This window comes from Coregonus clupeaformis, chromosome 5 (assembly GCF_020615455.1).
Source record: "Coregonus clupeaformis isolate EN_2021a chromosome 5, ASM2061545v1, whole genome shotgun sequence".
Lineage (NCBI taxonomy): Eukaryota > Metazoa > Chordata > Actinopteri > Salmoniformes > Salmonidae > Coregonus > Coregonus clupeaformis.
In genome coordinates this window covers 43,073,954-43,101,267 of record NC_059196.1, presented here as the reverse complement: position 1 = coordinate 43,101,267, position 27,314 = coordinate 43,073,954, and the positions used below count along the sequence as shown (strand labels likewise).

The 27,314-nt window shown below is 41.7% G+C and overlaps 4 protein-coding genes across 4 annotated transcripts in view; 1 reads left to right on the top strand and 3 right to left on the bottom strand.

Annotated features, from left to right (window-relative positions):
- The window catches only part of LOC121566995 (prolylcarboxypeptidase (angiotensinase C)), a 108,234-nt gene extending 107,322 nt beyond the window's left edge, over positions 1 to 912 (bottom strand). Inside the window, exon 1 of the mRNA XM_041876942.2 lies at positions 547 to 912. Within this exon, the coding sequence (XP_041732876.2) occupies positions 547 to 732 (186 nt within the window). The 5' untranslated portion in view covers positions 733 to 912. The remainder of the gene's footprint in view (positions 1 to 546) is intronic.
- Positions 913 to 14,575: 13,663 nt separating this feature from the next.
- Positions 14,576 to 20,218, bottom strand: rab30 (RAB30, member RAS oncogene family). The gene is made up of 5 exons (XM_041876768.2): positions 20,069 to 20,218; positions 18,096 to 18,194; positions 17,824 to 17,907; positions 16,709 to 16,892; positions 14,576 to 16,027 (listed from the first exon to the last, which is right to left on the bottom strand). Exons 2-5 carry the CDS (start codon positions 18,186 to 18,188, stop codon positions 15,774 to 15,776), a joined length of 615 nt encoding a protein of 204 aa, XP_041732702.1. The 5' UTR covers positions 18,189 to 18,194; positions 20,069 to 20,218; the 3' UTR covers positions 14,576 to 15,773.
- A 2,832-nt stretch (positions 20,219 to 23,050) lies between these two features.
- On the top strand, positions 23,051 to 25,362 carry ndufc2 (NADH:ubiquinone oxidoreductase subunit C2). The gene is made up of 3 exons (XM_041876767.2): positions 23,051 to 23,321; positions 24,622 to 24,765; positions 25,158 to 25,362. Exons 1-3 carry the CDS (start codon positions 23,186 to 23,188, stop codon positions 25,205 to 25,207), a joined length of 330 nt encoding a protein of 109 aa, XP_041732701.1. The 5' UTR covers positions 23,051 to 23,185; the 3' UTR covers positions 25,208 to 25,362.
- Positions 25,363 to 25,803: 441 nt separating this feature from the next.
- LOC121566872 (thyroid hormone responsive) lies at positions 25,804 to 26,528 on the bottom strand. The gene has a single exon (XM_041876766.2). It carries the CDS (start codon positions 26,413 to 26,415, stop codon positions 25,963 to 25,965), a length of 453 nt encoding a protein of 150 aa, XP_041732700.1. The 5' UTR covers positions 26,416 to 26,528; the 3' UTR covers positions 25,804 to 25,962.
- Between the last annotated feature and the right edge of the window lie 786 nt (positions 26,529 to 27,314).

Below are 27,314 nucleotides of genomic sequence, written 5' to 3'. Positions count from 1 at the left end.
AGAAGTGATTTAAAGTACACAGAGAATTAAGGAAATCCTCCAAGGAAAGCCAGCGGTGCAGTTATAAGTTCACCACAAACAAATAAAACTACGGTCAATAGTAAATTAGGCAACAAGCATCAATATAAACAATGCTCATTTAATTTTAATGTCTTGGTGGCAAATGGCCATAGCGGAAGGAGATAATATATTGCCTAAAAACAACTATAACATCTAGACATTTTAGGTTGGGCTAAAAAATCATTACAAACAATACAGCTACATAACTGTGCACAAATTGGTGCACACGTAAATAAATGCATCAACTCAACCGTTATTAAATTATTATTACTACTTTAGCACAAACTTTTTTTTTTAGTTTTAAAGCTCTAAAACATATCTATCAGATAGCCTAAACATGCAGTGTGTGTTTGTTTGGACTACAGCTTGAATGTCCTGCTAATCTACAAAGCTGATTAGTCTCTTGTCTAGACAGTGATTGTTGACAGACATAATGACAGCCGTCAATCACTTTATTATGTTATTATAGCAAAAAAAGAAACGTACCTTCTGGTCAAAATAGCGTGTTTCATAGTTGATGACGGTGTCCTGAGCATTGAGATCTATAACGCCGCCATACCTATTCAAAAGTTGCGACTTGAGCGCTAACACATGCACACAATAGTGCGATAAAATGACAACGATGGACGTTATGGCCGGTCTCGATACCGAACCGAATCCTCCAGACCTCATATCTGCAGTGGCCAGGACGATTCTAAAGAAAAACCTGTAAGAACAGTCTATATAAAGTCATCTGTGTGGGCTGCAGTCGCATGATGCAGCAGTGAGTGGGAAGGAGGAAGGAGGAACCTATTAAGATTTGCTGATGTTTCAGGAAGAGGAAGGCAAGTTGGCAAATCAAAAGTGCATGCAAAGTCAGTACAGTATGAAGAGAGGCTAAAACTGCTTCTCCAATAGAAATCCCTGCTAACGCTTGTAGCGACGTCATGGCGACGCTAAACTCATGCGTAAAAACACGGTCGTCTAGCGCCGAACTGCACATGTGCAAGCCGTCAAATCAAAGTAACTTCCTTCGACATAAAGATGTTTTTGACGAAAATTAAAACGTGTCAGTTTGTCACTTTCTGGAGGTTGGAGTAATAACATGTTCAACAACTTAAGACATTGGATCTAATCTAAGTTGTGCCTTTAGATTTTGAGAAAATGAACATCTAAAGACGAATATTTGACTTCTCAAACCCCGGCATGGTCTGTTTGGTCTGTTTCGCGTTCCCGGAAGTCTCGCGATGTTACGCTTCTGGGTTTAGAAACTCTGATGACCAATGAAGCTATCATGTGAGAAGACTTCGTGCCATGATGCAAGTGAATCGATGGACAGAGTGGGCAAATATTACAAAGTAACAGTTGGTATATGGTGGAAAGGTTTTCAGTTACAATGTATCCATCATCACGAGTTGCAAAAAGATAGATGCAAATGGTGCTGCTGTGTGTTGACACCATTGAGGTATAAAGTAATGGTTGACACCTGGGGCGTATTCATTATGCAGATTTTGTTGCAAAACGTTTCTTAAACTGAAGCAAACAAATCTAAACGGGGAGGGACCTACCTGAATTTGTCCAATAGAAACTGTCGGTTTGGACTAGTGATTACACACCAGGTTGACATTTCACTTTAGGATTGTTGTAAATGCTCTAACACATTTGGTTATACCTCAGTGCATTTGGTAGGTAAGACCTTCTCAAATGCTCCAGTTCATATATACAGTCATTGTGCTCCAGATAGAAATATAATGTATAGAACCAGCATGATTCTATTTCTACTGGAGTCATTCAATTATTTTATTTTCTGTAACATTCTGCACCAGGTGTATCACTAAGGCTGACGGAAGTTGAAGTACAGAATTCACACAAATAACATTTCCTGATACCTTGCTGATGCTATTTCTATTTGAGAATAAATTACAAATCATGAAATTACCATAATTATGAAACTATAAAAATCCTACATTAAAGGAGTAGTTCACTATTTTACAACTTGATGTTAGGTGGTTCCTCACCCTGAAAGTAGTCTATGGGCCAGGAGAAACTGTAATCCATGGTTCAGTTTTCTGTGTAGCCACCGCTAGCTAAAAATCAACGGAAGTGATGGGCAATGTGAGTATGTTTGTTTTAGGGACAAATCACCTTTAAGTAACACCAAACCAAATATGAGTTGATTTGTATTAAGCTTTTATGGCGCTGGAGGGAATAGCAGGTGTTTTACGGGCTCCTGACGATTTTTTGCTATTTAGTGTATTTCTTTTGCGCTGATCTTAACTTTTTTATGTACATCTGTTTCCTATGACAGAAAATAGCTTCTGGACATCAGAACAGTTATCACTAACCTCCGTTTGGATGAGGACTTCTACTTTTAATGAGTCGGAGGTCGAAAGACATATTGATTATCCCGGACCGGGCTCAAATCCCTGACACTCGGAGGAGGAGGGAACGGAGCTATAGAGGCCTGCATGTGGGGTCCCTGACTGGATAAATCATGAATCGCCTCTACACTCCGTTCTATTGGCGAACGTGTACTCACTGGAGAATAAACTGGATGAGCTCCGTTCGAGACTATCCTTTCAACGTGATCTGATTAATTGTAATATCCTATGTTTCTCCAAGTCGTGGCCGAACAACGACATGGTGAATATAAATCGAGCTGTTTTTTTCTATACATCGGCAGGACAGAACGGTGGCATCGGGGAAGCTCAGGGGAGGAGGTGTGTGTCTCTTTGTGAACAACAACTGGTGCGCGATCTCTAATATTAAGGAAGTCTCGAGGTTCTGCTCGTCTGAGTTAGAATACCTCATGATAAGCTGTAGACCATACTATTTTTCGTAGCTGTCTATTTACCACCACAAATCGATGCTGGCACTAAGACCGCACTCAACAAGCTGTATAAAGCCATAAGCAAACAAGAAAATACTCACCCAGACGTGGCGCTCCTAGTAGCCGGTTACTTTAATGCAGGAAAACTGAAATCCGCTTTACCTCCTTTCTACCAGCATGTCACCTGTGCAACTACAAGCTAAAAAACTCTAGATCACTTTTACTCCACACACAGAGACACATACAAAGCTCTCCCTCGTCTTCCATTTGGCAAATCTGACCATAATTATATCCTCCTGATTCCTGCTTACAAGTAAAACTCAAACAGGAAGTACCAGTGACGCGCTCAGTGCGGAAGTGGTCCGATGAAGCGGATGCTAAGCTACAGGACTGTTTCGCTAACACAGACTGGAATATGTTCCAGGATTCATCCGATGGCATTGAGGAGTTTACCACATCAGTCACCGGCTTCATTAATAAGTGCATCGACGATGTTGTCCCCACAGTGACCGTACGTACATATCCCAACCAGAAGCCATGGATTACAGGCAACATCTGCACTGAGCTAAAGGCTAGAGCTGCCGCTTTCAAGGAGTGGGACACTAATCCGGACGCTTATAAGAAATCCCACTATGCCCTCCGACAAACAATCGACCAGGCAAAGCATCAATACAGCACCAAGATCGAATCCTACTACACCGGCTCTGACGCTCGTCGGATGTGGCAGGGCTTGCAAACTATCATGGATTACATAGGGAAAACCAGCCGCGAGCTATCCAGTGACACGAGCCTACCAGACAAGCTAAATACCTTCCATAATCGCTTCGAGGCTAGACACACTGAACCATGCATGAGAGCACCAGCTGTTCTGGACGACTGTGTGATCATGCTCTCCGTAGCCAATGTGAGTAAGACCTTTAAACAGGTTAACATTCACAAGGCCGCAGGGTGGATTACCAGGATGCGTACTCAGAGCATGCGCTGACCAGCTGGCAAGTGTCTTTACTGACATTTTCAATCTCTCCCTGACCGAGTCTGTAATAGCTACATGTTTCAAGCAGAGCACCATAGTCGCTGTGGCCAAGAACGCCAAGGTAACCTGCATAAATGACTATCGCCCCATAGCACTCACATCTGTAGCTATGAAATGCTTTGAAAGGCTGGTCATGGCTCACATCAACACCATAATCCCAGACATCCTGGACCCAGTTCAATTTGCATACCACCCCAACAGATCCACAGATGACGCAATCTCTATTGCACTCCACACTGCCCTTTCCTACCTGGACAAAAGGAACATCTACGTGAGAATGCTGTTCATTCACTTCAGCTCACCATTCAACACCATAGTGCCCTCTAAGCTCATCACTAAACTAAGGACCCTGGGATTAAACACCTCCCTCTGCAACTGGATCCTGGATGGTGAGGGAAGGCACCAACACATCCGTCACGATGAACCTCAACACGGGGGCCCCTCAGGGATGCGTGATTTGTCCCCTCCTGTACTCCCTGTTCACCAACGACTGCGTGGCTATGCACGACTCCAACACCATCATTAAGTTAGCAGATGACACAACGGTGGTAGGCCTGATTAGGGCTGTTGCGGTGACCGTATTACCGCCACACCGGCGGTCACGAGTCATGAAGACAGTCAAATTCCACTTGACCGTTTAGTCACGGTAATTAGGCTTCTCCAAGCTCTGATGCTGCTGGTCATTAGTAGCCTACCAAACTTGCTAACTGCCTGGTACTCAGCACTCTATTGTCCCTCTAATCACTATGACATCAATGCAAATCTAATCGAAAATCTAATCAAACACTTCATGAGAGCCCATGAGCTCATGTTGCGCAACATTTATATAGGCTATGCAATTTCGCAAAAAAAGTGATGGCCTCTACTAAAAAGAGGAGGATCCCATTAGCTTTCTATAGGCTATGCCTACTATATTTATTTCTCAACTTTCCTAATATTAAGCACATTGCTTATATTTACAACAGGAGTATAGCCTACCTGGCTGGCATGAAAATAAACCACGGGAAAAGCGTCCTCCATTCGCTATTTAAATGCATAGATGACATGTATTTTTTCTCACTGGCCCTGTTTCAATACAGGTGCATGATAATGGTCCATTCTAAATCAAAACAAATTTCACACATATATTATTTAGTATATGTAAAGACAAGATTAAATCAAGAATAGTCTGATGGGTGACAATATTAGCCTATCACTTGTGAATTATATATTATCACTTGTGAATGATGCCCAGCTTAAGAAACAATACCTTTTTTTGCGACTTTTTCTAATCATAGTCTCACACCTCATGAAGCCTAGCCCATAGGCCTATATGTTTTAATAAGGTTTGTATCACAACTAAAGTGGCCAAATAACTTCTTAAAATTAAGCACATTAATCCTCTTTACAAGGGGTGTAGAGCCTAACTGGCATACATAAGCAGCGCGTGAGTTTCAAGTTTGGGGAAGATAATTTTCACCATAAAAATGCATCTTTATAATAAAAGCATTACATGCATAATTGCATTTGCAGTCACTTTTGATAATGGTGTTTTCCGCTAATGGAACATTTTGCGCTTATAGCCTACTACCATGTGCGCATTGCTGCACTTATAATGTGAAGAAATAGCCTAATAGTTTATAGACATTTTAAGCTAAACGTTCTGATCTGTTGCGCCAGCCACATTGTGTAAAAAATGTTTCTTGATGCTAGTGGTTTTATTAATTTGGGATCTATCGCATCCCACAACAGTCCCAGACTATACTTGGAACATTTATTTCTCGCACAGAATAGAATAGGTCGACTTTTTGTACAATGGGGGATAGTAGATTGACATAGGCTTTTGCTGTTCGTTAGGCCGACTCATCTTGTTGGCTGATTAAATGTAAATGTGGACAGTTCTTCCAATATCTTCAATATGCACCTTGGAATTGGATAAGGACGCGCGCAGTTGTGTCCCCGATGTGTCTGTCTTCACTTGTAGCCTGTGAGAAAGACCCAGTCACGTGATGGAGAGCCATGTGAGTGAGAGGTGCTTCCGAGCGCGCAGCACTCAGGGAGAAGGGCACAATGGCCACTAGCCACAAAAGGCATGGATTTTTTTAGGATGCAATACGGCCACACAAAGGGGATGCCGCCGGGAAATTCAAGGCATTATCAAGTGCTTTTCAAATTGTGAATGAGAGACTGATGAAGTGTGTACAGCCTGCGCAAAAAAACAAAGCAGAGCTCGTGCCTTTCAAGCAACTTTTTTCAAATCATCATTAGAGTTGCATCATGCGGCCTTAAAAATGAAAACATATAGCCCTACGTTTGTAGAACAACTAAAGTAACATTAATAAATCTAAATTAAGCATGTAGGAATACCTATTTCTTTGTTAACCGCTCAACACAGAATAGCCGCATGTGTGCACTTCCTCAAAACGTTTGGAGAAAATATCCTTTCTATTTTATTCAGCTTTGTTCAATTGTTTTCTTCATACTATAAAATAATATAAAATAATGCCATGGAATTCTAAGCAAATCTTGTCTGCTAAATGAACTAGTGTAGCCCACAGCCATATGGCATAGCCAGATCAGGACCTAACATAAGGACAACTCAGAGTATGCTATTCTGTTCTTCTGAAATAGACTACATTTTCTTCATATCATGCTTCTTTAGACCTGTCTTAAATAAATAATGGATTTATTGTGAAGGTGTAGGCGATATTACATGGATTTATTAGACTTGTTAATATGTAGATGTTCCAAAGGTCTGCATCAGTGGCTTGTAGGCTATGTGTGGAAGCCAGAAGGTGCTAAATGTGTTTATGTTAATTAACGGTCAATTACCGTGAGACCGACAGTTATTTGCTTGACAATCACCGGCTGAAGACATTTCATGACCGACACAGCCTTAGGCCTGATCACCGACAACGATGAGAGGTCACAGGGAGGTCAGAGACCTGGCAGGCGCTACAGAGGGTAGTGCGTACGGCCCAGTACATCACTGGGGCCGAGCTCCCTGCCATCCAGGACCTCTATACCAGGCGGTGTCAGAGGAAGGCCCTAAAAATTGTCAAAAGACTCCATCCACCCAAGTCATAGACTGTTCTCTCTGCTACCACATGGTAAGCGGTACCGATGCACCAAGTCTGGAACCAACAGGACTCTGAACAGCTTCTACCCCCAAGCCATAAGACTGATCAATAGTTATTTAAATAGCTACCCATACTATCGGCATTTACCCTTTTTGCACTAACTCATGACACACACTGCTGTTACTGTTTATTATCTATCCTGTTGCCTAGTCACTTTATCCCTATCTATACAGTGCATTTGGAAAGTATTCAGACCCCTTGTCTTTTTCCACATTTTGTTACGTTACGGCCTTATTCTGAAATTGATTAAATAAATAAAAATCCTCATCAATCTACACACAATACCCCATACTGACAGAGCGAAAACTGGTTTTTAGAAATGTTAGCAAATGTATACAAAATAAAAAAACAGAAATACCTTATTTACATAAGTATTCAGACCCTTTGCTATGAGACTCGAAATTGAGCTCAGGTGCATCCTGTTTCCATTGATCATCCTTGAGATGTTTCTACAACTTGATTGGAGTCCACCTGTGGTAAATTCAATTGATTGGACATGATTTGGAAAGGCACACACCTGTCTATATAAGGTCCCACAGTTGACAGTGCATGTCAGAGCAAAAACCAAGCCATGAGCTCAAAGGAATTGTCCGTAAAGCTCAGAGACAGGATTGTGTCGAGGCACAGATCTGGGGAAGGGTACCAAAAAATTTCTTCAGCATTGAAGGTCCTCAAGAAAATAGTGGCCTCCATCATTCTTAAATGGAAGAAGTTTGGAACCACCAAGACTCTTCCTAGAGCTGGCCACCAGGCCAAACTGAGCAATCGGGGGAGAAGGGCCTTGGTCAGGGAGGTGACCAAGAACCCAATGGTCACTCTGACAGAGCTCCAGAGTTCCTCTGTGGAGATGGGATAACCTTATAGAAGGACAACCATCTCTGCAGCACTCTACCAATCAGGCCTTTATGGTAGAGTGTAAAGATGGAAGCCACTCCTCAGTAAAAGGCACATGACAGGAGTTTGCCAAAAGGCACCTTAAGGACTCTCAGATCCTGAGAAACAAGATTCTCTGGTCTGATGAAACCAAGATTGAACTCTTTGCCCTGAATGCCAAGCGTCACGTCTGGAGGAAACCTGGCACCATCCCTACGGTGAAGCATGGTGGTGGCAGCATCATGCTGTGGGGATGTTTTTCAGTGGCAGGGACTGGGAGACTAGTCAGGATCGAGGGAAAGATGAACGGAGCAAAGTACTGAGAGATCCTTGATGAAAACCTGCTCCAGAGCGCTCAGGACCTCAGACTGGGGCGAAGGTTCACCTTCCAACAGGACAATGACCCTAAGCACACAGCCAAAACAAGACAGGAGTGGGTTCGGGACAAGTCTCTGAATTTACTTGAGTGGCCCAGCCAGAGCCCAGACTTGAACCCAATCGAACATCTCTGGAGAGACCTGAAAATAGCTGTGCAGCGACGCTCCCCATCCAACCTGACAGAGCTTGAGAGAATCTGCAGAGAAGAATGAGAGAGACTCCCCAAATACAGGTGTACCAAGCTTGTTGCGTCATACCCAAGAAGAATCGAGGCTGTAATCGCTGCCAAAGGTGCTAAAACAAAGTACTGAGTAAAGGGTCTGAATACTTATGTAAATGTGATATTTCAGTTTTTATTTTTTATAAATTTGCAAAAATTCGAAAAACCTGTTTTTGCTTTGTCATAATGGGGTATTGTGTGTAGATTGGTGAGGGGAAAAAACAATTTCATCCATTTTAGAATAAGGCTGTAACGTAACAAAATGTGGAAAAAGTCAAGGGGTCTGGACACTTTCCGGATGCACTGTATGTACATATCTATCTACCTCAATTACCTCGTACCCCTGCACGTCGACTCGGTACTGGTACCCCATGTATATAGCCAAGTTATCGGTACTCATTGTGTATTTATTTTACATTTTAGTCATTTATCAGACGCTCTTATCCAGGGAGATTTACAAGCGCAATTAGGGTTAAGTGCCTTGCTCAAGGGCACAACTACACGTTTTTCACCTAGTCGGCCCGGTGATTCGAACCAGCGACCTTTCGGTTACCAGCCAGACGCTCTTAACCTCTAGACTATCGGCTCCTCCGGTTATTATTTTTCTATTATTTCTTTTTTTTTTTCTCTCTGCATTGTCGGGAAGGACCTTATAAGTAAGCGTTTCACTGTTTGCATGTCTAGCCCACATTTTCTGTACTTGACGCCCATGTGCTTCGCTTTTCAACTAGCTAAAAAGCTAGCTAGTTGGGAGTCTGTGTGTGTACTTCCCATGTGTACCACCGCACGGTAAAGCGACGCACGAGTTGAACATATTGAACTTATGAGGGGACGCAGAACGCACCACAGCCTAGCGCGCCACCGCCAACGTAGAGTTGCGGTCTACTCCATTGAAAATCAATGACTTCCGCCGGAACGCAAAGAGTTTGATACATTTGGTGGGCTTGAGGCGTTATTCTACACCTGTTGTTTACGAGGCATGTGACAAAAAAAAATAATGTTTTATTTGATTTCAAGTGATTTGGACATTAGATTTTTAAAGATCATGAACAGTCAAAATCATGTTTGTCATGAAATGTGATGATATTTCATGCTCACATGCCCCCGTCACGTCCATAGATTTGTAGCTAGAGGTGGCTAAAGTTAGCTGACATTTGTAATGGCTGTTTAAAAAAAACGGAACCATGGATTACAGTTTCTCCTGGCCCATAGACTATTTTCAGGGTGAGACACCATCTAAAATGAAGTTGTAAAATAGTGAACGAAATTTTAGGTTGGCCTAAATAATCATTACAAAAAATACAGCTACATAACTGTGCACAAATTGGTGCACACGTAAATAAATGCATCAACTCAACCGTTATTAAATTATTATTACTACTTTAGCACAAACTTTTTTTAAAAAAGTTTTAAAGCTCTAAAACATATCTATCAGATAGCCTAAACATGCAGTGTGTGTTTGTTTGGACTACAGCTTGAATGTCCTGCTAATCTACAAAGCTGATTAGTCTCTTGTCTAGACAGTGATTGTTGACAGACATAATGACAGCCGTCAATCACTTTATTATGTTATTATAGCAAAAAAGAAACGTACCTTCTGGTCAAAATAGCGTGTTTCATAGTTGATGACGGTGTCCTGAGCATTGAGATCTATAACGCCGCCATACCTATTCAAAAGTTGCGACTTGAGCGCTAACACATGCACACAATAGTGCGATAAAATGACAACGATGGACGTTATGGCCGGTCTCGATACCGAACCGAATCCTCCAGACCTCATATCTGCAGTGGCCAGGACGATTCTAAAGAAAAACCTGTAAGAACAGTCTATATAAAGTCATCTGTGTGGGCTGCAGTGAGTGGGAAGGAGGAAGGAGGAACCTGTTTTAAGATGTGTTGATGTTTCACTAAGAGGAAGTCAAGTTGCCTGTCAGCAAATCAGAGTGCATGCAAGTCACACATTGATGACCAATGAAGCTATCATGTGAGAAGACTTCGTGCCATGATGCAAGTTAATCTATGGACAGAGTGGGCAAATATTACAAAGTAACAGTTGGTATATGGTGGAAAGGTTTTCAGTTACAATGTAGCCATCATCACGAGTTGCAAAAAGATAGATGCGAATGGTGCGGCTGTGTTGACGCCTGGGGCGTATTCATTACGTAGATTCTGTTGCAAAACTTTTCTTAAACACAACGAAACGGCGAGGGACCAACCTGCATTTTTCCAATAGAAACTCTCGGTTTAGTTGCAATTGCAACTTTCTGGACTAATGATTACACACCAGGTTGACACTTCACTTTATGATTGTCTTAAACGCTAAACACATTCGGTTTACCTCAGTGCATTCGGTCGTCATGACGTTCTCAAATGCTCCAGTTCATACAATATACAGTGCATTCGGAAAGTATTCAGACCCCTTGACTTTTTCCACATTTTGTTACGTTACAGCCTTATTCTAAAATTGATTAAATATGTTTTCCCCACATCAATCTACACACAATACCCCATAATGACAAAGCGAAAACAGCTTTTTAGAAAACAAATTCACATGTATATAAAAAAATAAAACTGAAATACCTTATTTACATAAGTATTCAGACCCTTTGCTATGAGACTCGAAATTGAGCTCAGGTGCATCCTGTTTCCATTCATCATCCTTGAGATGTTTCTACAACTTGATTGGAGTCCACCTGTGGTAAATTCAATTGATTGGACATCATTTGGAAAGGCACACACCTGTCTATATAAGGTCCCACAGTTGACAGTGCATGTCAGAGCAAAAACCAAGCCATGAGGTCGAAGGAATTGTCCGTAGAGCTCCGAGACAGGATTGTGTCGAGGCACAGATCTGGGGAAGGGTACCAAAAAATGTATGCAGCATTGAAGGTCCCCAAGAACACAGTGGCCTCCATCATTCTTAAATGGAAGACGTTTGGAACCACCAAGATTGTGTGTAGATTGATGAGGGGAAAAAACATTTTATTCCATTTTGAAATAAGGCTGTAACGTAACAAAATGTGGAAAAAGTCAAAGAGTCTGAATACTTTCCAAATGCACTGTATACAGGGAAAGGGGGATACTTAGTCAGTTACACAACTGAATGCATTCAATCAAAATGTGTCTTCCACATTTAACCCAACCCCTCTGAATCAGAGAGGTGCAGGAGGCTTCCTTAATGGCTGTCCATGTCATCAGCGCCCGGGGAGCAGGTGTTGTTAGGGAGAAACTGTAATCCATGGTTCAGTTTTCTTTAAACAGCCATTACAAACTTCAGCTAACTTTAGCAACGCTAGCTAAAAATCAATGTAAGTGATGGTGGCATGTGATCACGTTTTTTTGTAAAGGCCAACTCACCTTTAAGTAACATCAAACCAAATATGAGTTGATTTCAGGTGATTTGGACATACTTTTTTTTTAAAGGTCATGAAGTCAAAATCGTGTTTTTCATAACATTGTATGATATTTCATGCTCACTTGCCCCCGTCACTTCCATTTATTTTTAGCTAGTAGTGGCTAATGTTAGCTGAAGTTTGTAATGGCTGTTAAAAGAAAACTGACCCATGGATTACAGTTTCTCCCTAACAACACCTGCTCCCCGGGCGCTGATGACATGGACATCCATTAAGGAAGCCTCCTGCACCTCTCCGATTCAGAGGGGTTGGGTTAAATGTGGAAGACACATTTTGATTGAATGCATTCAGTTGTGCTAGGTACCCCCTTCTTAGGGCTGTTGCTGTGACCGTATTACCGCCACACCGGCGGTCACGAGTCATGACCGCCACGTGACCCTTTAGTCACCGTAGTTAGGCTTCTCCAAGCTCTGATGCTGCTGATGGTCATTAGTAGCCTACCAAACTTGCTAACTGCCGGGAACTCAGCACTCTATTGTCCCCCATTTTGATTGAATGCATTCAGTTGCTACACAGAAAACTGAACCATGGATTACAGTTTCTCCTGGCCCATAGACTACATTCAGGGTGAGGAACCATCTAACATCAAGTTGTAAAATAGTGAACGACTCCTTTAAACTATCATTAAAATAGCCATTTGCAATAATGGATGAGTCAGAAACATGAGTCATGTTTAGTGTGATTATTTAATGTAATACAGGATAACCTTAGGTATTATTTTGTACACATAAAAGAAAAACATTCAGATCCAAATAAAATGTAACAAAAATCCTTCTGCTTCTCTCTCTCTTTCTCAACTGCATTCTACTGAAGTATTTTACTGTGTTTCTCCCTCTGGACAATAGAAGAAAAATGGGTAGACACTGTTGACCAATCTGAAGTTACTCAGTACTGTAACAGCCAAAAGACAACAATATCACCTACATTAACATTAGTTTTATAAAATAATGTTCAGGAAAAGGAGAAAAAAAAGTATATTTTACCAGTAATATAAAAGCAAAGTGCTAAAAGTTAAAATACAGGCGTACAAAATAAACAAGAAATGGCGATATTAAACTACACTATCAATATACAGCAGATTATGACGCTGTGTAACACAGTACAACATGGCAATCGGGTCTATAAAATAAAGCTAGAAGACAGTCAAATATATGGCAGGAGCTGTACGAAAAACACCCAAAGCATAACAATATGGAATACAGTACAAATGATCCTGAAAATCCAGACCTGTTTTATGCCATCACTACAACATTCCACAAGGAGTCCAAGGAGTGGAACATTAGCACAAACAGACTGGTTCCCAGGCTACAATTAATTATGTGTACAAAACAAACAAAAAAATTCTAAATGTTTTGCTTTTAAAGAAAATGTGGTAATATAGAATGCATGGCACTTTCAAATCATGGCAAGCATTGGGCAACAACCAAGGCAGAAGTGCACGCTACAGATGTAGGATCTTAATTTGATCACTCTTTTGTTGTTGAGAATTTTCCTGCAAAGCAGGAAATGCAAACTTATAGTGTATTTGAGTTTGAAAAATGCTTCAAAAGTTTGTCATTTCCACTTTGAAATGTCAGACTCGATTTGCCCTAACGGAAAATGTATCAACCCCTACAAAAACGTTCATTGATTATAATCCACATAATAATTCAAATTTCCTGTTATAGTTAACATTATGTGATTGGTCACTCTAAAATCACAATAGATCACGGTCATGGTATGATATTAGAGTACTTTTGATGAAAACAGCTGACATTTATTTAAATCTAAAAATGTATTTAGCAACAGCAGATTGCCACAAAGAAAACAAATACAATTTGAACTTAATGTTGAAGTGAACTAGTGTTTAAACGCTTGAAAGGTTTAAATATATTTTCCGTGCAGCTAACTAGATCCTGACTAATGGCTGTGTATTAACTCAATAGTTTTAATGTAGTACATTATTAAATGCATTATCAAGTAATAATGCATTCATCAAATAAAGTTTGCAATTGGCGCTACAGAATTCTGTTTAACTTAAGAATAAATGTAATCTATTCTTGAGTATGGGTTTGATTTCATATTAGACAACATGAAAATGTGAACACAATATAGCAGCAGGTAAAATGTTGAGAATCTATTTAAACGAAAAAGAAAGATTCACAGTTCCGTTGTGCAAAACAATCAGACAAACACATTAAGGGAATTGTTACGGTTAGTCAAAGACACTGGTCCATTATCTGAAACGAACAACATCATTCATAAACACTGGACCATTATCTGAAACGAACAACATCATTCATAAACACTGGACCATTATCTGAAACGAACAACATCATTCATAAACACTGGACCATTATCTGAAACGAACAACATCATTCATAAACACTGGACCATTATCTGAAACGAACAACATCATTCATAAACACTGGACCATTATCTGAAACGAACAACATCATTCATGGACAACGCAGACAAAAACAAAACGTAATCTTGCATCCCAAATGGCACCCTATTCCCTATATAGTGCGCTACTTTTGATCAGGGCCCGTAGAGCTCCAGTCGAAGGTAGTGCACTCACTATAAAGGGAATAGGGTGCCATTTATATGCAGACCTGCATTGCAATCAGGCGTGTCAAACTCCTGCACACCAATAGACATTTCAGTTAATTGAGCCGAGAGACAAAAATGTATATATGCAATCAATTTTATAATGATAAGGTTTGAAATGAATTAAACCACACAGGCAGTATACTACTAGAAGGAATTTGAACTTTTTACCGTGAGCTCTCGGGACATGAAGTGAACTGATGAGGAAACAAACACAAAACCCCAAAAACGGATCACTTCTGGTAAATTGGCTTTTCATTTCTTTCAATACTGTAATGATGGCGCCAATCAATTATTCAATAACCAATAGGTCAACTGAGGAAGCCTAAATTGAAAGGGTGTATAATATCACTATATCAAAGCATGTGCATTGTAGGGGTAGGACACAATAGCTAACGAACAAACAATTTCGTGTAGCATGAATCAAATTTTAAATGCATAAGTGTCTGAATTGTATTTTTTGTTAAGTGGTTGGGTGGTTTTTACCATCCCCACACAGCAAACGCATTTAACTATTCAATCTCATTCAGATCATTGTTGACAAATTAAAAACTTGAATGGGCTGTACATGTCCTCCTGTCTGTGAGGAAATAATTGTAGTGCTTTAAAATCAGGTAACTAGCAACTAGTGACTTCTCCTGGAGTTTCATTTTAATCTTACCCACCAACCCCCAGAACAGGAGGCACAACCATATTTTTCCCGTTGAATGAAATGAATGGTGCATGAATACATTTAACTCATTGAACCTTCCTAAGATTTCCTTTGAAAACTCCCAATGACACATCAGCTTGCAACAAGGCCTACAGTACAGTGTGTTCAATCCCGTTGCACCAGGGATAAAGCTCTGTACTCCCATCTAGTGGCAGCAGCTTGTATTGCATCCTCTGAACATATTTATATTCTTCAGGAGGATAAAAAACAACAAGGTGGTGATTGGACAGATCAGATCCTTGTTCTGTTTTGAGGGTAAAAGGCATGGAGGGACTCGGGACTGACAGTGGCACCATGGAGTCTGGACTGGCACAGACAGACAGAGGCATCCTGCCATCTCTACTCCACTGTGTCAGATCTATTTTACAGCTAGTGTGCTGGTCACACTACAGCTCAGGGTCGCGTTCAATAGGCATTAAAACGGAAGAAAAAACGTCCCAAAACAGAGGGTAACCCGGAAAGGTACTGAGCTAAATCTGTCTGATAAGAACCCCACTTGTTGGTGTTTGGTGTCCTTTATGAACAGGAATGAACGCGACCCCCCCCCCCAGCTCTCTGGCGTCCGGACTAGTTTGTGCCGCAGCAGCCCAGGTAGCTGATGGCCTTTCCCTCTCCGGGCGTAGCGTTCGCTGTGTCATTGTTGTCCAGCGTGTTCTGTTTGGCTTCGCGGATCAGCTCGCAGGCCAGATCCAGAAAGAGCTTCTCCACGTTGTCAGACTCCTTGGCTGACGTCTCCAGGTACAGCATGCTCTGGGAGTCCGCAAACTCTTCAGCTCTCTGCCTCAGGACTTCCCTCTTCTCAGCTAGGTCAATCTTATTACCTGGGGGGAAAAAGGGAAATATTCATCTTTAATATTGAATGTTAGATAGAGGCCTGATGCATAGGCTGATTGTTACGGTGTGACTGTGAGCATCACTGACGTTCAACGATACCGTTGATCTTTTCACAAGTTCTGTGCTCTGGCAAAAAAACAAACCAATGTTCCAAAAGGGAGTTATCTAATCTAAATATTCTCAATAGCAGCTAGGGTGGGAAGTATCCAATAACAACATACATTTTACTTTATACATTTTCTATAAAGCTTTTCACTCTTGATAAAATCCCTTCCCAGATTCTAGAGTGGAGATATGGTAACCTCACCCCGTGGAACAATTGCATCTAATATTATCTCGTTGTCCATTGTCTGATAAAACCACAGAAACGAGTTACCGGTAGGTATGCCTTTAGGACATCTGATCCCACCCTGATAAAGCCAATAGCACATTTCGAGATGCCGTCTACTTTTAATACCGAATAACTTTTGATTACTACGTTGAGCTGGTCCTTGGACTGATGACCATAGCTTTGTATGGGCTTGACCTTTAACCAGAGGGATATTGACATCAATGTGATGTAATGTGACGCACTGCTTTTGGTCCACATTGAGCTCTGGTCAAACATTTCAAAGCAATAGGGTGTCGTACAGGACGCACGTTACTACAGCATGTGAACGCTATCTCACCGACTAAAATAGTGACCACGGTGGTGTTGGCATACTGCTCAATCTCCCTCAGCCATTCTGGAAGGCACCGGAAGGAGTCCTCACATGTGATGTCATAGGTGAGGATGAGGGCGTTGGCACTCCGGTAGTAACTCTGGGTGATGGAACGGAAACGCTCCTGGCCTGCTGTGTCCCAGATCTGCAGCTGGGAGGAAAATATGTGTTCAAATCACGTTACCACTGTTTTTACATTTTGGTCATTTAAAGCCTCGCAGACGTTCTCATCCAGAGCGACTTAGTCTGTGCATTCATTTAACTAAGGTGGGTCAGACAACCACACATCACAGTCAATGTTGAGGTAAGGTTTGTTCTTTGATTCTCATGGTGTTGAAAATAATCTGGTCCCACATGAAACTAATGATAAGGCAGTTACACAGGTTTATAGAGCATTAAACTAATGATAAGGCAGTTACAAAGGTTTATAGAGCATTAAACTAATGATAAGGCAGTTACAAAGGTTTATAGAGCATTAAACTAATGATAAGGCAGTTACAAAGGTTTATAGAGCATTAAACTAATGATAAGGCAGTTACAAAGGTTTATAGAGCATTAAACTAATGATAAGGCAGTTACAAAGGTTTATAGAGCATTAAACTAATGATAAGGCAGTTACAAAGGTTTATAGAGCATTCATTAAGCCTTTATTAACACTACATAGATGCTTGATAAATCCTTTATAGCAGGGAATATCAACTAGATTCAGCTGCAGGCTGATTTTTTCTTGAGTGGATGGTCTGGGGGCCGGAACATAACTACAAATACTGTGTAGACTGTAAATTGACCGCAAGAAGCCCAAACAGATATAATATCAGACTAAAACATAATAATTTCAAACCTTGCTTACATTTGTATATGATCACATATATCTCTCTCTATTCTGCATGAGAATACTTTGGTACATTTTTCCAAAATTTAAATCACTTGGAGCTGAGTTGCTGGTGTTTTTACAGTCTCAGAAAACTCGGGGGACCAAATAAAATCACCCACGGGTCAAATTCGGCCCATGGGCCACCAGTCAGGGAACCATGCTTTATAGGTACACAAAAGTAATTGTACATGAAGTGTGATTGACAGACCTTGACTTTTTCCCCTTTGATCTCCACAGTCTTGATCATGAAGTCAACTCCTATGGTAGCCCCTTGTCCAGGCGGGAAAAGGCCCTGGGGAATGGGCCGAAAAATTACAGAATTATAATTAATTGTTTTGTTGCAACTCATTGATGAGACTGTATGATTATGATACTAACCTGAGTGAACCATCTGACCAGGCAGGTTTGATGTATGATTACGATACTAACCTGAGTGAACCGTCTGACCAGGCAGGTTTGATGTACGATTATGATACTAACCTGAGTGAAGCGGCGGACTAGGCAGGTTTTCCCAACACCAGCATTTCCTATTAGTACAATTTTGAACAGGTAGTCATAATCTTCCATGCTCATCCTAAACTGTTGATGAAAAGAGGGGGGGAGAGTGAGAAAGAGAGAGAAATCAGTGGATTGCATAACAGAATATTCTAAGTCATTCTGCAGTGGTAATCAACAACATGTGTGGTACCTGCTGACAACGTTAGTGTACTGATCTCTTCATTTGGCTTAGTTATCTTGAATTACACCTAATAGTGTGGTCCTCTGTAGCTCAGCTGGTAGAGCACGGCGCTTGTAACGCCAAGGTAGTGGGTTCGATCCCCGGGACCACCCATACACAAAAATGTATGCACGCATGACTGTAAGTCGCTTTGGATAAAAGCGTCTGCTAAATGGCATATTATTATTATTATTATTATTAATACAAACACTGGCCTTGCAGAATTGTTTTTCTTTATAAACCTCCTGTATTACGCACTGTTTGGCTACACTGCCTCTTCCTACCGTTTCCTTCAGCATAGTTTAGATAACGTTAGCCCTATGCTTGCAAAGATATATTGCATAGCATATGTGCACATTACGTAATTTAAGTTAAGGTCTATTCCCAAAAAGAGGTGTTGATTAGTTCTGCATTTCATCAACAGCGGCAATAGTTGCTCTTGAAGCTTTTAAGATTCTACAAGTGAAAGAAAGCAACTGTTGACATTTAATCAGCATCTGACAGTAAGTGTTTAGTTCTAAATGCTGCCTTTTATGCATCACATCAAAAGAGCCTCCCTGAAGCACATTCACTGTTTTTTCCTCTTGAAGGATCCAAGACGTTGCTATGGCAGGGGGATCCAAGACGTTGCTATGGCAGGGTCTAGTGTGCATGTGTCTTTATGGACTGGTTGCCAGGGGCTAATGGTGTGATGCTGGGAGGACTGCAAGGAGAAGTCCACACACACACAGACACACAGACAGACAGACAGACAGAGAGAGAGAGAGAGAGAGAGAGAGAGAGAGAGAGAGAGAGAGAGAGAGAGAGAGAGAGAGAGAGAGAACAAGCCAAACCAACAACCCCTATAGCTAGCCACAAGCTACCATCAAGTTACAGCCTCGTAACATATGCATTGGAAATAGTACGCTATATTTGATCATAATACTGTAATAGCTAGCTATGTTTTAAATATCAGACAGTGCTTTCTGCTTTGAAGTAGGCCTATCATGTGGCATGCAAACCTGGAAAGGAAAAGAGAAATTGCATGATGCAGCTAGATTTAATTGATGGCCAAGCTACTTTCACGGGTTTCAACTGAAATCTAGCTAACGTTAGCAAGTTACTGACACGTATCCAATGAAAGCAAACCAAATGTATTGGCTGTCCATAACGGAAAGAGCCCTGGTTATGGCCCCAAGTCCCCCACCCCTTTACAATCACATGAAACAATATTTTCAACTTTCATTGTTCTATTCTATCTGACTATAACATTTCGATATAGCTAACGTTTTAATACAAAAACAATCCAATCAGTATTCGGCAAACAAAGGCTAATGGTTATTATTTCTCTTAGAATAACAAGACTATAATATTTTCCAGGGAGAGTATGCATCAGTGGTTAGCTGCAGCATACGTTAACTCTCTGGGTGCAATGATTTAACTACCTAACTAGCTAGTTAGCAACCTCTCTTGTTTAGCTAATCAACATATCGCTCACCTAAACGAACAATTGTTCAGCTCTTCTGGTTGTTATCTAGTAGCTAAAAAACTAAGATCCCCTCTCCAAAAGCAAACAAGCTAGCTAACTAGCTAGCAAGCGATGGTTTCCCCTCAGAACACAGCTAACGCGTACGTCAGCTAGCTTTTAGCTAGGTAGTAACGTTCCCTAGCTAGCTCTCGGTCGCTAGCAAAGATGTTTATTGTGGCAATTGGCTCGCTAAATAATCGTGCCATTTAAAAAACTAACTACACTTACCAAAAACGTGGGGATATTCCCCGACTTCAAAGTATTTCGATATGCATTCAGTCTGCTCAGCAAAATCGGCAACAGGGCTTTTTCCACCAACAGTGCTGTTCACTCAGCCTCAGCAACAGCAGCAGGGTTTCCAGTACCACAGACACAAATTCAAAATGGGAAATATCGCACAAATTCATGAAAACAAAAAATTTTTTGCTTTTTGGTCTTAATTTAAGGTTAGGATTAAGCATAAGGTTGTCATTGTGATTAAGGTTAGATTTTAAAATCAAATTTTATGAAGAGAAATTGTAGAAATATTGCATGAACAGTAGTCTCTAATATGGTATGGTATGCACTGTTTATTGCATATTTATTTACTGACCAGCCAGTGAACTGATACACATAAAGTACAGTAGGAATATGATGATGATGATGATGATGATGATGTACTGGTAGGGAGTTGGGAGGTTATTACTACATTATTACAGAATGAACGCTGCTGTTCATTGATTATTTATTGCCATTACCATTAGTATCTAACTATTTATCCTACTACTGGTCACTATTACTCCCCCCACACTCACCACGTATACCTTGCTCCTACTGTTTATTATCTATCCTGTTGCCTTGTGAATTTACCCCTACCTTTATGTACATATCTACCTCAATGACATTTACGTTTGACATTTAGCAAACACTCTTATCCAGAGCGACTTACAGTTAGTGCATTCAGGTGAGACAACCACATATCACAGGCATAGTAAGTACATTTTTCCTCAATAAAGTAGCTATCAGCAAGGTCTGAGCTAGTAAAGTCAAGTGCAAGTGTTAGTTCACAAAGGGGGGTGGGGTTACTGTGGGATTATTTAAGATACTCCTTGAAGAGGTAGGGTTTCAGATGTTTTCGGGAAGATGGGCAGGGACTCTGCTGTCCTAGCTTCAGGGGGAAGCTGGTTCCACCATGGGGATTCCAGGACAGAGAAGAGCTTGGACTGAGCTGAGTGGGAGCTGCCCTGCCGTAGGGGTGGGAGGGCCAAGAGACCAGAGGTGGCAGAATGGAATGCTCGAGTTGGGATGTAGGGTTTGAGCATAGGCTGAAGCAGTTCTTGCTGCTCCGTAGGCAAGCGCCATGGTCTTGTAGTGGATGCGAGCTTCGACTGGAAGCCAGTGGAGTGTGCAGAGGAGCAGGGTGACATGGGAGAACTTGGGAAGGTTGAACAACAGGCGAGCTGCAGCGTTCTGGATAAGTTGCAGGGGTCTGATGGCACAAGCAGGGAGCCCAGCCAACAGCGAGTTGCAGTAATCCAGACGGGAGATGACAAGCGCCTGGATTAAGACCTGCGCCACTTCCTGTATGAGGTGGGGTCGTACTCTACGGATGTTGTAGAGCATGAACCTGCAGCAGCGAGTCACTGCTTTGATGTTTGCAGAGAACGACAGGGTGTTGTCCAGGGTCACACCAAGGTTATTTGCACTCTGGGAGGGGGACACCATGGAGTTGTCAACTGTGATGGAGAGGTCTTGGAGCGGGCAGGCCTTCCCCGGGAGGAAGAGCATCTTCGTCTTGTCGAGGTTGAGCTTGAGGTGGTGGGCCGACATCCAAGCTGAGATATCTGCCAGGCACAGAGATGTCCTGGGTGACCCACCTGGGTGTCAGAAGCGCGGGAAGGAGAAAAGTACAGTGCATTCGGAAAGAATTCAGACACCTTCACTTTTTCCACATTTTGTTACGTTACAGCCTTACTCTAAAATTGATTAAATTGTTTTATCCCCTCATCTGCCACCACCATGCTTCAACGTAGGGATGGTGCCAGGTTTCCTCCAGACGTGACGCTTGGCATTCAGGCCAAAGAGTTCAATCTTGGTTTCATCAGACCAGAGAATCTTGTTTCTCATGGTCTGAGAGTCCTTTAGGTGCCTTTTGGCAAACTCCAAGCGGGCTTTCATGTGCCTTTTACTGAAGAGTGGCTTCCATCTGGCCACTCTACCATAAAGGCCTGATTGGTGGAGTGCTGCCAAGATGGTTGTCCTTCTGGAAGTTTCACCCATCTCCACAGAGGAACTCTGGAGCTCTGTCAGAGTGACCATCGGGTTCTTGGTCACTTCCCTGACCAAGGCCATTCTCCCCTGATTGCTCAGTTTGGCCGGGTGCCCAGCTCTAGGAAGAGTCTTGGTGGTTCCAAACTTCTTCATGCTGCAGAAATTTTTTGGTACCGTTCCCCAGATCTGTGCCTCAACACAATTCCTTTGACCTCATGGCTTGGTTTTTGCTCTGACATCTGTGGGACCTTATATAGACAGGTGTGTGCCTTTCCAAATCATGTCCAATCAATTGAATTTACCACAGGTGGAGTCCAATCAAGTTGTCAAAACTCAAGGATGATCAATGGAAACAGGATGCACCTGAGCTCAATTTCGAGTCTCATTGCAAAGGGTCTGAATACTTATGTAAATATGTAAACCTGTTTTCGCTTTGTCTTTATGGGGTATTGTGTGTAGATTGATGAGAATTGTTATTTATTTAATCCATTTTAGAATAAGGCTGTAATGTAAAAAAAAATGTGGAAAAAGGGAAGGGGTCTGAATACTTTCCAAATGCACTGTATCTACCTCAATGCTCCAGTATCGCTGTTTTTTATTGCAAAATATTCCCAACCATCAACAAGTTAAAGTTTTATTTGTCACATGTACAAGTACAAATGCTTAACTTGCAAGCGCTACCCAACAGTGCAGTATTCAATATAAAAAAAAAGTATAACAAAAAAACAAGTGAAATAAGAAATAGGACAGGAAGCTATATACAGGGTCAGGGCCAATTGAAATGTAGTCAACTTTAGAGGGTTGGGGGGAAATGAGTGAATTAATGAAATATGTTTTTCTTTGATGAAAATAAACCATGCAAATATGTTTGCCAATAATACAAGGTATTTTGTGAACTGAAAAACAGAAGAATCCGATTTTTTCGGCGGAACCAGCTGTTTGGTTCCTTGACGGACTGGTGTCACGGTTACACTGGACGGCTAAATAATATGCCCTTGATTTCCTCTGTGAGGTGAAGCGCTAATAGGCTAGTCAACAAAGTCAGTTTATAATAATAATAATAATTTGATTGTTTGGATCAGTGCATTTTCCGACATGGGGCTTCCAGATGAGGCGAAGGTCCTTCCACCTCCAGGAATAATAAACCGAAACTCTGTCTGGCTCGGTCTTATCGGCTGGTGCTCGGCGATGCTACAGAATGCCCTCAACCGTAGGCCGCCCATGAAATCAGGTAGGGTTAGCTAGCTGGCTAGCTCACGTTAGCATCGCCTAGCACAAGCCGCTAAACAAGATTACCGTAACTAACTGTTAGCTAGCTAGTTTGATCTCAACCGAGAGCCAGGTCAAGCCATTTAATGTAATAGGCTTTATAATGCCCAGCTAACTGTTTTTTAATGATCAAACAAATTGAACGATTAACGTTATCCGGCTAGCTAGCACCGTTGCCTACAAACACATACGTTAACTGGTAGTTAGCTTGACAGCTGGCTACAAACAGAACACTGCTTGACAGCTTCCATTCTTAACAAAAATTCACTGTCTAGTGTAAATGAATGTTCAAGAAGGTAACGTTGCATAATAACACTGCATTTATGGAAAAATTGATTTTTGTAGTCTGCAATAATAACTGACATCTATTGGTCTATGAAATGTGGCCATTCTGTCGACTTTCATCATATCAGTCATGTCAGGATGTCTTATAGCGTCGATGCAACCCAGATCGTTTTTTACATTTAAAAATTCCTGGTTTCATCGAAGCTAGGTGTGTAGGCAGGCTCCTTGGCTGTTCAGCGTAACAGTATGGTGAATTAGCTAAATTGTATCTAATAATAATATGCCATTTAGCAGACGCTTTTATCCAAAGCGACTTAGTCATGTGTGAATACATTTTTACGTATGGGTGGTCCCGGGGATCGAACCCACTACCCTGGCGTTACAAGCGCCATGCTCTACCAGCTGAGCTACAGAGGACCACAAATCTACACATTAAAATAGGCTCTCTAGGTATTTTAATAATATAGAAATTACACTTTACCAGGCTGATGTAGGCTAATACTAGTTACAGACTGTACACCAGAATGTGATTTAACCCCCCAAAATTTGTATCTATTATACTGGGAGTTACAGGTCTGCCAATACAAAACGTTGCCAGAGATTTTTTAACTAACCAGGTATTGTCAATACTATCTATGTTCTCGATTCGTGGAAACTGGAGTCTCATGAAATGACTGTGTACAGTTGCAGGGGGTCCGTTTTTAATTTTGAATAAACCTCTTATTAAAATAAATGTTTTGCTCCATGAATTAATCCAACAATGTGTACACCGCCATCTTGTCTATTACAAATCTTCTCTCATTGATCGATGACCGGTGAGTGTCATCATGACATGCGGCACTTTGGGGTGGACCCACCTGTCTCAATCAATGACAGAAGATTTGTTGGATTATTTAATGAAGCAAAAAATGCTCCTATTTTATGTCATTTTATATCAGTCTCAATGTACTTTTGTACTTTTGTCTTTGTCTTTGCAGGTGTTCACCGGCAAGCCTTGCTGGCATCTATTGGTTGGTTCATTGGTTACCATGTCACCAAACACGAGAACTACACATACGCTAAACTGGACCGGGACATGAACGAATATGTACGACTCCACCCAGAGAACTTTTCAGACAAAGGTAAATGGATTGGACTGATGTCCACATAGGAAGACATGAATGATCTGTGATCAAGACAAGTCAGTCACTAGGCTAGATTCTATCAACAACACCCCAAGCCTTCATAATGTTCTCATGGACCATCAGATAAATAAAACAGCCCTGTTTCTTCTAGTCACAAACCAGGCTCTAGTTGTGACCCCAAGAAATACCTACTATCCTACACCAAATGTTACGTCATTGGCACGTTTTATGTTATTGATTTCTTTAAAATGTATACGGCATTGACATGCACAGAGCAATCAACCCAGCTCGTTTCACAAAACTCGGGGCAACTCACTGATTGTACGTACGTCAGTCATTTTTAATTCAGTATTTAATCAAGTGGGTTTTCTTGTGTTTGATCTCCACAGAGAAGAAGACATTTGCTGAGATCGTGGAGCCTTTTCACCCAATTCGCTGAGTGTAGGAGGTTGGCTGGCTGAAGGAGAGGAGAGAACATTTGAACAGAATACCACCTGTCTCCGTAGTCCCCTGTTGGTGTTAATGCGATCACCCATTACATTACGTGAAATCTAAAGAGTCTTGTATATAATAAAACAAATCCTACTCAAATAATGTGCTCTTGTTTGCACAGAATATTATTCCTCTCCAATAAAGTGGGTGTCATTGTGTTCCAGATAATAGGTTGTATTATCGCCTGTTGTTCATGGATTTAGAATAGCATCATTTTCTTATTCAATGTGACAGTTGCCTTGGACGCCCGCCCAGGCTTCGATCACCAAGGTGAGCTGAAAGCTTGTGACAGGTTAATGTGACAGGGGTTGTCCAAGAAGACACAATTCTGAGCTGTTCACAATACTCACACAATGAAATGTATTTCATATCAGGATCAGTATTATCTGCTATGTTGATCTTGATAAATACAGAACGGGGAAGTAGATCAGCTAACATAATTGTAATCCTGCAGTTGCTGTATGTGCTCTTTTAACACCAATCACTGAAAGTCTTGGACATTTCAAAAACAAACAAACAAAAAAATAGACATGCAGAAGTCAGTTATGATAAAGCACCTTTATTCAATTTTATACACAACTTGGTGTTATTGACAGTATGTGTAAACAGCTTTGACAGTTGTAAATCTTAGTTATGTTCAAGGCCCAAAATGTATTGCTTGTTTTGTTTTGTCGATTTGGAGTTAACCTGAGCCTAGTTATTCTAATGCATTATTCCAATGATGTCCATGTACTTGGTCGTGACGCCCTGGGACTTCTTGGTGAGGTTTCCCATGACAGAGAACAGTCCCCTGAGGTGGAAGTGGAACAGGGCCTCTGGGTCAGCCTCCAGCATGGGCTCCAGGGTCTTACTCAGGGACAGGTGGTTCTGGGTCTTCGCCTTGCGGTCATCCAGCTGGACCAGTCCGCTCTCCACTGCGTTCCTGACGGCCTTCAGCATCAGGTAGTAGTCATAGAGGTCTTTACAGGAGCTTTCGGCTGCAGAGCGACAGTCCTGGAAACGGTCGTCTTCTTCATCGGAGTCTGACTCCACATCTCTGAGCAAGCTGGGGAGGAGGACAGTCTGTTCCATGTTGTGGACGGCAGCGCTGTATCGCCTCAGAGCCAGGAGCAGGCAACCCCGGTTCAGCTTGGTGTTGGTCTCGGCAGACTGCATGGCTGAGGTTCCAGGTGGATGGATGGCTCTGGCTGTTCCTGGTAGAGATGGCTTGTTCCTGGGCTGGTGGTGGGGATGGGGCTGGAAGCCTGAGTGCAGTGCAAGGAGCTGAGGGGAGGATTGGGGCTTTATAGGCTAGGATAGGCCTACCGGAGGTTGGCAAACTGACTGCCCCGAGGTGAGGTGGGCCGGGCTGATCAACTGTAGTTATGCAACAGGATGGGTTGATCCTTTGAGCAACATTGTGACTGTAATGTTGAACCAAGGCCAATAGGTAAACTGCAGTTATGCAACAGGATGGGGTGATCCTTTGAGGGACATTGTGACTGTAATGTTGAACCAAGGCCAATAAGTAATTGTTTGTTTTTCACAAGCTTTCTTTTAGGTCTGACCCCATTTAGTCGACTGGTTGATTGTTTGGTCGATGTGCTGTTAGTCGACAGATTTTTTTGTTGTCGAGCAGTGGCAAATATATATATAAAAAATTGTTATGGGGCGGCGCACAATTGGCCCAGCGTCGTCCAGGGTAGGGGAGGGAATGGCCGGCAGGGCTGTAGCTCAGTTGGTAGAGCATGGCGTTTGCAACGCCAGGGTTGTGGGTTCGATTCCAGTATGAAAAAATATAAATGTATGCACTCACTAACTGTAAGTCGCTCTGGAGAAGAGCGTCTGCTAAATGACTAACATGTAAAAATGTTAAGGCACACGAGACACCTGTCTGATTCCCGCCTGTCTGAGTGGACTAATCCATTGTGGAGGCTGCGGGGGTGGCTCACCAGTAGTACATTTACCTTCAATTTCTAATCTACAATGTTTGTTTGGTTATGGTCATTTCTGTTAATGCATTCAATATATTATTACAGTCTTACTGTTGTCATTGTAGGAGTGGACACGTTATT